The sequence below is a fragment of the Haliotis cracherodii genome, unplaced genomic scaffold, assembly GCF_022045235.1.
Source record: "Haliotis cracherodii isolate W230 unplaced genomic scaffold, xgHalCrac1.p SCAF_4, whole genome shotgun sequence".
Lineage (NCBI taxonomy): Eukaryota > Metazoa > Mollusca > Gastropoda > Lepetellida > Haliotidae > Haliotis > Haliotis cracherodii.
In genome coordinates, this window is record NW_027266297.1 from 68842866 (window position 1) to 68853816 (window position 10951).

At 40.5% G+C, this 10951-nt stretch overlaps 1 protein-coding gene across 2 annotated transcripts; it reads left to right on the forward strand.

Moving 5' to 3' along the window:
- Positions 1-1708: 1708 nt before the first annotated feature.
- Positions 1709-10655, forward strand: LOC139479165 (large ribosomal subunit protein uL13m-like). Of its 2 annotated transcripts, none has more exons than XM_071261952.1 (7): positions 1709-1793; positions 3271-3394; positions 4335-4428; positions 5618-5678; positions 6371-6457; positions 7197-7318; positions 9595-10655. In XM_071261952.1, the coding sequence occupies exons 1-7, from the start codon at positions 1773-1775 to the stop codon at positions 9644-9646; spliced, it is 561 nt and encodes a 186-aa protein (XP_071118053.1). In that variant the 5' UTR covers positions 1709-1772; the 3' UTR covers positions 9647-10655. The 2 variants fall into 2 exon arrangements, with proteins under 2 accessions (XP_071118053.1, XP_071118054.1); XM_071261953.1 differs by lacking the exon at positions 9595-10655 and adding an exon at positions 9205-9283.
- The last annotated feature ends 296 nt before the right edge of the window (positions 10656-10951 follow it).

The window sequence follows — 10951 nt, forward strand, 5'->3', positions numbered from 1 at the left end:
AGTGTATGATATTTTAGTATTTTCAGAAAACTTTACTCGATTAACAAAACATCAACTAGATAGAACTATTCCAAGACTCCTTGACTGACAAACTACAACGCGAAACAAACTGAAGGTGTCGTTATATCGGCACGAGTTATTTGCCCTTGTTTAACGAGTCCGGTAAGATAACGGCACAATGCCAAAACAGCATCCAGCTTAAACAGTAACATATTTCGAAAACGGAATTAGATTTTGTTTGTGTATTGTATAACACCGCACTCAGCAATATTCCAACTATATGATGGGAGAACGGAATTAGAGCTTGGCTAAGACGAAATTGTTGCATTCGGCTAAAACCTTACGACATAATGATATTTTATATTGTGTGTTATTTAACTCAACTCATGATCAGTTTGATAAAGACAAAAGAACAGCAAGGTTATTAAAAGATATTTTTGATAAAAACAACTACCTTACCGGTGTTTAGGCCAACGACGAGTCATGAAACCCGACAATAATCTTTCCTCTTAAACAGTAACTAGGGTAATGATAATTTATCAAATCTGGTAGATCAGAAAGAATTTCCAAATTCGAAAAATAAGAATTACAAAAATTGTCTAAAATTGTAATGATAGATATCAGAAGCGTCAAATACCATGTATTTTGAGTTGTTTGCACCGCAGCAGCATGAAATGATATGTGAGAAAAGGGTTAATATTTAAATTTATATTCGTTTTAGGGAAGCGGTTTACCCATTTCATTAAGTGGGAATGTCTTTGACCTTAACTGATTGTGTTAGGAATGGAGGTGAAGACAAAGCAGATAACATCACTGGCTGCCTCCGCGGGCTTCTGTATATGTTGCAATGTGTTCAAAAGTTCTAAAACTCCAGAATGTTGTTGTCATTTAACCCCTCAATGGGACAATCATCATACCTTTCTATTGTTCAAACTATATGAATAAAGACTTACACAATTAAGAGTGAGTTGGGTTTAACGCTGCTTTTAACAGTATTCCAGTTACATCGCGGCGTGTCAGCTTAATGTGGGAGGACAGCCCGAATTAGTGCAAGTCTCTGACGTTTACCACTTCGGTAAAACCCACGAGCACGGGTATGGTGCTGACAAACCTAGAAACATAATCGGGGCGAACTGGGATTCGAACCCACGATCATAGGTTTCTGGCGTGCCCACCGAATCGCGGCGACTGGGCCACCCGTGCCTCTTCACAATAAAGACATACGCGTTGATATGTTCTCCAAACTTAACAATATTTGAAACAGCAGACGCTAGATAATGTCATTTAATAATCTGCTGTATCGTGTCAGTTTACTCAAATAAGATACATACGAAATGAACCATTTAAAAGTATTTCCTTGAAAACCGGTGATTAGTTTCTGTGATTTGAGTTAAATCGGCTGCAACACATTCATAAACACCAGACACCACTCAAGATTCACTGAAGCGGTGCCGTTTTAACCACATGCATATGGTGCCATTTTCTCAAGGTGATGTTTCCGCCAGAACACGACCAATGGGTGATCATTATTTGGATCAGTTAATTTGTTTGTTTTTGATCTTACAAACTTTTCAAGTCACTCAGCTTTAACCCAGTTGGGGTTCAACAAGTCTATTATATACTTTAAAGAAAACTGCATTCTATTATTCAAGAAGAATGCCAATTTCAAACCAGCTATATGTACCCCAATGACTTCCCCCCAGTTTACCGGAAGTTGATAACGCGCCACAGCACAGCAAGGCATGGTCTGAATTTTCAGAAATTATCCGTAAATGGCAAACAACAGAGTATTGGTATGTATGAAATAGTGTTGTGTTTCCTTTCGATGCACATGCACATGATGAAGGATATAGAACACTGCATTGTCTTATTTATACGATTCTAGATGGAACACTGACATCGTCAGCACAAAACACCAGTCCAAAGTCACTGTCAAAAGTGTCATGACCGATGACTGCAGCACTCCGTAAACACTTGTTATGATAGCCAGACCGGACAGTGTCGCAGTTGTAATATGCAACACATTCTAAACGAACAAAGTATGTTTCACCAGACATCCTGGACGAAACTGACGTAAAACTGCATGGCAGCAATATTTGTACCAGGTCATTTACGCTGAAGGGGTCGTTGTTGGCACGGGTAGTTGATATATATCGATATTTACAAAAGGAATGTTTCTGTATACATTTATCATGCAAGTGATCAACTAGATCGGGCATACTAGCATCTATATTGAAGAAAGAATGACGACATCGAAGTCCAGCCTTCATTGGTACTATTGCTTCTGAGGGGCGGTCGGGTAGCCAAGTGGTTAAAGCGTTCAATCGTCACGCCGAAGACATGGGTTCGATTCCCGTCATGGGTACAATGTGTGAAGCCCATTTCTGGTGTCCCCCGCCGTGATATTGCTGGAATATTGCTAAAAGCGGCGTAAAAGCATACTCACTCACTATTGCCTCTGAAATGTCACTTGAACGTAATGCTGAATATTGATGTCTATGTCAGTTCACCTTCTTGCCCACAGAGGATTTGTTTTAAAAGTAGATACATGATGTAATGGTCAAAATGTAGCAGACCATTTATTGCACTGTTAATAAGACATAATATTTATTATCACCCGCCATGAAAATTGGTGTCGTAAATTCACTTTTTTAACAGAGTTATGGGCCTTGATGGAAGACAGAGTAGACACAATTTATGGATAATAACTTCTTTAATTACTGTAAAGGCAACGTTTTGGTATAGGTCCTTAAACCGTTGTCAAGCAAGACTGAATTCGTCGCCTTTACAGTAAATAAAGAAGTTGTTATCCCTAAATTGTGTCTGCTTTGTTATGGCCCTTGCTCTGTGCTTTTCAACTTAGTGCTTATAGTGTGCAATGGGGACATGTTTTCTCATAAACTACTGAAGTTAGCTTATCACTGAGATACATATCAAGACTAAGTTATGTTGACCAGAGAAGGGGCCTTTTAGTGTGTATTAATTTCTAATTTAGTCATTTTTTTCTAATGACATATAACAGTGTTTACACTGTATTAAGCTGTCCAAAAGCCAATTTCTTCATAAGGCTGTATAGACTCTTTTGTTTATAGTTGATATTCACTACAGTACTATTGCTGACTATATGAACAAACAAAATACTGATGTGCTCCATGGCAGTGTATAAGTGATAATGCTGTTCTCTTGTTTTTTCTTCTGAAACCTTTTTCATTCTATGTATGCTTCTAAAGCCAACTGACATTTTAAGTTGAATGCATATTTTACTTTCAGCAATGGGCAACGTTTGCTCGCACATGGTGGATATATGATGCTAACTGCCAGTGCCCCCTCAAGTCAGCCAAAGTCCTGGTGCCCCATCTCCAGGGGAAGCACAAGCCGATATATCACCCACTGAGTAAGACCCCAATGTGCTTCATTGTACTTGGACGGTTGAACTGCTTGTTTGTCATGTGATCCAAAATACTACCTGTGAACTTGAAGAGTACTTGAATTTCTAAATATAGCACAGGGTGTGTATGATTTCCTTGACATCTTTGCGAACCCAAGATCACATTGAACATGTCAGGAGTTTCAGTGAAGTCATCTTCCTGAGTCAAGGGAGTTACCTGACTGTAAGTCCAGTTTCCACCCCCACTGAAGTAGGCTGGAATTATGTCTCTAGGTTGTGTCTATGCAGGGTCACATCTGTGACATGTAGAGGTAGATTCTGGATATGTTACACTTGTAAATAAAGGTGGAAGTCTGAGCCTTGATATACAATGTTGTTGGTTTCTTTGATAGGCATTTAGAAGTTGGAGTACTAAGTAAGGATAAGAATTTATGGATGAACAACTTCTTTATTACAATTAAGAGCGACGTTTCGGTGTAGGTTGCTTGATAACGGTGTTAGAACCTACACCGAAACTTCGCTCTTAATTGTAATAAAGAAGTTGTTCATCCATAAATTCTTATCCTTACTTAATGTTGTTGGTTGTTGGTTGGTTTGTTGATTAACCCCGCACTCAGCAATATTCCAGCTATATGACGGCGGTCTGTAAATAATTGAGTCTGGACCAGACAATCCAGTGATTGACATTATGGGCATCGATCCACGCAATTGGGATCGATGACATGCATCAACCAAGTCAGCGAGCTTGACCACCCGATCCCGTTAGTCGCCTTTTACGACAAGCATAGTCACCTTTTACGGCAAGCATGGGTTGCTGAAAACTTATTCTACCCCGGAATCTTCACAGATTTGATACAATGTAAGGGTATTTCTGTGTTACAGTGATATGCCATGCTGCTTACTTACAATCTGTTACCAGCTAGTGAGGACATGTTTCTGTCTCCAGGTGATATCGGTGACCATGTTGTTGTCATTAACACAAAGCACATTGCCATGAAGGGAGACTACTGGAGGAAGTGGCGGTATCATCATCACACAGGGTAGGTTGCCATGGTTACCATCAACACATTAACTAGGTTGCTGTTGTTACCATGGCTACATGGGATAGGTTGCCATGGCTGCTATCATATCAATGACATGTTGCAGTGACTACCATCACAACATTGGGTAGGTTACCATGACTACATCACACATGCTTGTTGCAATGGCTTCCATCACTACTCGTTTGGTTATTTTGAATCATTCATATGAATAGATAACTTCAGTAGGTTGTAATAAGGGCCATGCAATTCTCACTGTCTGTGATTTTTACAGCTTAAAGATTTACTTTGGTTTTTGTTTCCAAGAGGTAATAAGCATGATAAGAAGATTGGCAATTCTCTGTATCACTTCATCCCATAATTTAATGTATCAAATGTCAACACTCATACTTGCATGGCAAAAGGGTTTGAGTTGTGATAATTTACGTCCAGTCCTTGTCATGTGAATAGACCGCCTCCGTGGTCTAGTGGTAGAGCGTCCGCCCAGAGAGCTTCCGGGGTTCGATTCCCGGCCGTGTCATACAAAAAGACGTTAAAAGATGGTACTTGTTGTTACCCTGTCTGGCGCTCGGCATTTAGGGGCTAAAACAAGGACTGGTCGGCTCGGAGTCAGTATACTGTGTCTGTGTGGGGTATTCATGTTAAACTGTGGCATGGTACCTCAGTGAGCTAGCACTAAATAAATCGGCATCAGTCCGGACTAGTACAAGCAGCCACGTACACACACACACACACACACACACACACACACACACACACACACACACACACACACACACACACACACACACACACACACACACACACACACACACACACACACGTGCATGCATGTCGCTATGTAAGTGCAATAATCTTGGACACTGTTAGACGCTACGTTAAACCCAATTTCACCTCACCTCACCTCACCTTTCATGTGAATAAGCTATGTTAAAAGAAACCCAAGAAGACACCATCAAGTCAATACTTGCAATGACAGTGCACACCTCTTGTAGCTATGGTCATGCTAAAAGCTGAGAGTACTCTTCTGTAACTATGGTAACACAAGCTACACCTGACAGTACTCATTTCTTGTACTTTGGTAACGTTTCTCTACAATACTCATCACTAGTATCGCTGGTAGTGACTTAGTGGATGGGGGCACTGATTGTGTTCGTGATTGTTTCATCTCCTCGTCTCTGTGTTGCAGGCATGGGGGAGGCTACACTGCCACGTCGGCATGGAGACTACACCAGCTGGATGCCACAAAGGTAACATACTGTGCCCTCCACACATGGGGCTGAACCCTTTCACCAAAGTCACCCTGAATCATAAACACTTTACTTTTGTTCATATTTGCTACCATAACATTGAGGTAACACTGCATTGATATCATAGTCTCCTCCCCTCAAACAGACATGTTACAATTTCAAAGCCAGTTAACCATGACAGTCTTCTTACTTGAGTGAGTGTGTGAGTATGGTTTTACACCGCTTTTAGCAATATTACAGCAATATTACAGCAATATCACGGCGGGGGACACCAGAAATGGGCTTCACATATTCTACCCATGTTGGGAATCGAACCCGGGTGTTCGGCGTGACGAGCAAACGCTTTAACCACTAGGCTACCTGACTGCCCCTCTTCTTACTTGATCATGTGTTCATGGCTAAACATTTAACTCCCTAATACTTTCAGCCTTCTTTTGTGTTACTGGTGTCAAGAGTACCATGAGTACAAGGTTTTCCTCTTTTGGGGTGAAGTATACAAGAAATGAATCTTCTCTACATTTGAAGTTGAAGGGGTTATTTTATTTGATATATTAACCTACTTTGGTGTCATTTTGTTTCGCTGGTATTATTCAAAGGACCTCATCCTCAATTCCATAAACTGAACAATTAACAAACCATCCTGTGTACATGTTGTGTCCTCAGTTGTCAGACTGCTGGTTGTCATATTGCAGGTCGTGTACAAAGCTGTGTACAGCCGTCTCCCCGGCAACCTGCTCAGACACACCCTGATGAGGAGACTGCATCTTTTTGAAGAGGAGGTAGGAAAGTTCAGACCTGTAGCACGATTCATACAGACTTTAAAAGGTCTTGACTAGATGACTCAACATAAGAAGGACTTGTATATAACAGTACATTGAAAAGGCCTTGACTGTAGATGCCTTAACATAAGAAGGACTTGTATATAACAGTACATTGAAAAGGCCTTGACTGTAGATGCCTTAACATAAGAAGGACTTGTATATAACAGTACATTGAAAAGGCCTTGTCTGTAGATGCCTTAACATAAGAAGGCCCAGTATGTAACAGTACATTGCATCCTCCACCGTGTGGTTTAAAAGCTATGCAAGTGATCCTATTATTATTGCTTGTCCAGACTTGATTGTGTGCAGGCTGCAGTGACACAGCAGGAATGCTGCTGACGCTTTGAATTTTTGTAAATGGGTGCTAAATCTTTTGATGGAACTTCCATATGGAGTACTATGTATGACAAACATGGACACATATTTGAGTCTGCATACAGGGGTAATAAAAACTTTACATTTCTAGAAAGTCACACCTCAAATATTTGTATGTAACAGTCTAACACTGAAAATGTCCCTCTGACAACTGGGGTTGTAATCTCTCTCCTGCATCGGGTCAGCTGCCAACAGTGGTGACGTTTGATGTGTGTGGTGTATCTGGTCGTATCCTCTGTTCTATACTTTCCCTTTTATTCTGTACTACTTCATGTTCTACATTGTACCATGTTCTAAACTATATCCTGTGTCTTTTCCTCAGAACGTCCCCAAGGAGATCCTGGCAAATGTTACCGGTCAGATCCGTCAAGTGATGCCGGTGCCAAAACGATATGATGAATACACAGAGGAGGAAAGGAAAACATTCCCCAGACTCTTTGACTGGTCAGTATATGCCATCTATCCGCTTTTCTGGTCGGTATATAGAATGTACACCATTTGACTGGTCAGGATATATTCTACACTGACTAACTGGTCACAATATAATATGTGCACCACCTGACTGGCCAGTATGTAGCTGAGCACTTACACTTCGTGCAGGGAAACAGCCATCTACTGTATACGCTTTCTCCAAATCTACCGGTGATTCGGTTAAAATTTACACAATGATATAACTTCCAGAATTTTGATGCAATGATCAGAAGAATTGTATCTGAAACAATGATTTTATCAGGAATATTATATTTCAGTAGCATGTTATTTTAGTTGCATCTTTTATTATGAATATTTCAAAGAAGAATAACCATAAGCTTTGCACTTTGGTACAGCTGATCGCTGTTGCTGGATATTTCTTACGATGGAACAATTTGACCAGTCACGGCTCAGGCGCCCGCATTCACAATCTTGAAAACTTTATGGTGACATTATAGTCAAGCGACAACAAATATGACTTCAACCGAGTCAAAGTATGGCATTTATGATATATGTATCCATTCTCTATCAACTAAAGGTTGGTTCAAGGCACCAATAGTGGTAATCAGAATGTGGTTGCTGTAAATAACAGTGAGTTGTGTGATCTACCAATCACTTCACACACAATTCCCCAATAATATCGAATGAAATTTGAATAAAATGAATAAAATAGATTACAAACATAAGTCCAGATATACAATGAACACTTTTTAATAACCAGAGTAATTACAAGATAATTACTGTACTTTAGTACAGACTTACTGACATGGTATTTCTGGTGTTACGTGCTCACGGTAATGTCTTTGCATTGGGGAAAAAACCATCACAACTCATTTTATCATGCCTCCATGTCAGAATGATGAGATCTGAGTGGTCCATGTGATCTTTATGAAATACTGTGTAACCCGCCTTGGACTATAATAAATTTCTCAGCTGTGGAGTAAATCTCTTATACCCCGCCATGAGCAAGTCAGGCTGCACGTGGATTCTGGGAGGCAGAATAAATCCCTTATACCCCGCTTCAAAGTAAAGAGCCCCATGTTTTTTCCGAGTCTATGGAAGTCATATGACATAGGGCAAGTTAACCTCAGCTCAATCAAGGCCCTTATCAATTTTGAATTTGTGTTATTTCTTTTACAATGCCGTATTAAAACATGTTTGTAAGATGAATTCATTGTTGCAGGATCCCTCGGGGGTATGTGGGGTTTTATTCGTCCCTCGTTAGGTTTTATACAACTTGCCTCTGGCTTGTGGGATAAAAACTAACGAGGGACACATAAAACCCAATGTACCCCGAGGGGTCCTACTACAACTTAAAATGGTGTGTATAATGCGTAAAAAAAATGTGCACTATACTCAAGAAAATACAGTTAACATTATGTTGTACCAACAACTTGTTTTTGTATCATTTATGAGTTTCAATTCACACACTTGTGTTTTAAGATTGCTTCTGAATTCAAAAATTACAATTATACAATATATCGTGATACATGTCCCAATACAACTAGTGTATAGAAATACACTACATGACTGGTCAGTACATATTCAACACTGATTGACAGGTCAATAATTTTCTGTAGCACTCTCTCTCCTCAAGAACTCTCACCATTGTGTGGCAGACATGCAGACATTCTGGATGCCATGATGTCATGCTGAAATAGATTACATGTCTTTCTGTGATGACCAAACCAGCTTGGTCAGCAGAATGTGGAAAAAAGCAACTCGGTCAAAGTTGTTTGGATAACTATTGATCAAACTTAAGATCTAATTAGCAAAGAAGAATGGCATGTGTGTTTTAAATTTGAGATTTATGTAAAATAGTATGAAATGTATTCATGCATTGTTTTTGCATTGAAAAGTCCAATCCGATTAAGCAACTAGATGAAGCAGCCATATTGCAGCACACACTCCTGTTGAATGCATGTCAACATCACAAGGTAAAGGAACTCACAGTTCTAGACTTTGTGGGGACGGTCGGGTAGCCTAGTGGTTAAAGCGTTTGCTCGTCACGCCGAAGACCAGGGTTTGATTCCCGACATGGGTACAATGTGTGAAGCCCATTTCTGGTGTCCCCCGCTGCGATATTGCTTGAATATTGCTAAAAGCGGCGTAAAACCAAACTCACTCACTCACTCACTCACTCACTCACTCACTCACTCACTCACTCACTCACTCTAGACTTTGTGATCCCGCTTTATCGATGTACAGATTCAGAGTTTGTGTTTCCTGATTGCCATCTTGTTTTGCAGGCCTGAAGATCATGTACTAGACCTCGGCAAGAAGAAGAATGACCCAGTGTAGTGGGAGTTGTCATGTAGAATATAACTACGAGGAAATGTGGACACTTTGCGGCTGAAACATGGATACAGATCCCATTGGTCCATCTGAGTGTCTAGTCGAGTGTGGACGTATGCAGCATATATGACATATTGATTGTGACGGTGATAACCCCTCTGAAAACATGTGGACCTTGTGTGGAATGTTATATGTCATATTCATGTGCGTGTTTGTGTGTAGAAATAACCGAGAAACTGTATGTGTGTTATAGGAAATAAACAAACCAGATGTTGACATGTTACAAGAAACTGTGTGTGTGTTATAGGAAATAAACCAGATGTTGACATGTTACCAGAAGCTGTGTGTGTGTTATAGGAAATAAACAAACCAGCTGTTGACATGTTACCAGAAGCTGTGTGTGTGTTATAGGAAATAAACAAACCAGCTGTTGACAAGTTACAAGAAGCTGTGTGTGTGTTATAGAAAATATAACAATTGTTTACAAGGTGTCCTTGCAAGAAGCTGTATGGGTGTTCTAGGAAATGAACCAGCTGTTGACATGTTACAAGAAACTGTGTGTGTGTTATAGGAGGTGAGGTGAAATGGGGTTTAATGTCGCGTCCAAGATTATTGCACTTATATAGCGACGTGCATGCACGTGTATGTATGTCTGTGGCTGCTTGTACTAGTCCGGACTGATGCCGATTTATACTGATAGCTCAGAGAGATACCATGCCACAGTTTAACATGAATACCCCACTCAGACATACTGACTCTGAGCTGACCAGTCCTTGTTTTAGCCCCTTAATGCCGAGCGCCAGACAGCGTAACAACAAGTACCATCTTTTAACGTCTTTGGGTATGACGCGGTCGGGGATCGAACCCCGGACCTTCCGCTCTCCGGGCGGACACTCTACCATTAGACCACGGAGGCGGTCCGTGTGTTATAGGACATAAACCAGCTGTTGACATGTTGCAAGAAGCTGTATGTGTGTTATAGGAAATAAAACAGCTGTTTACAAGGCGTCCTTGCAAGAAGGAAATAAAACATGTTTCCAAGGCGTCTTTTTACCAGAATCATACACGGTAATGTAGCAGAATCTGTCGGTGTTGGTTAATGTTGTCCCACAGAAGTCACCTCGCTAGTAACCTGCCCTATGAGGATACTTGGTCAGAATAGATCCTCCGTACATGATCCGCATTTGCTGCTTGTCAGACCCAACAATAATATTTGTACAAGTCTGGACTGATGCCGATGTTATAGTGCCAGCCCACTGAGATACCATGCCGCAGATTACCATGAATTCCCCACTCAGACACAATATACTG

Excerpts from the sequence above, each read along its gene's own strand:
- LOC139479165 (XM_071261952.1), top strand. The coding sequence starts at position 1,773 with ATGGCAAACAACAGAGTATTG. Across the intron at positions 4,429-5,617 it reads CGGTATCATCATCACACAGG|GCATGGGGGAGGCTACACTG; the intron begins GTAGGTTGCCAT and ends TCTGTGTTGCAG. Across the intron at positions 6,458-7,196 it reads TGCATCTTTTTGAAGAGGAG|AACGTCCCCAAGGAGATCCT; the intron begins GTAGGAAAGTTC and ends TCTTTTCCTCAG.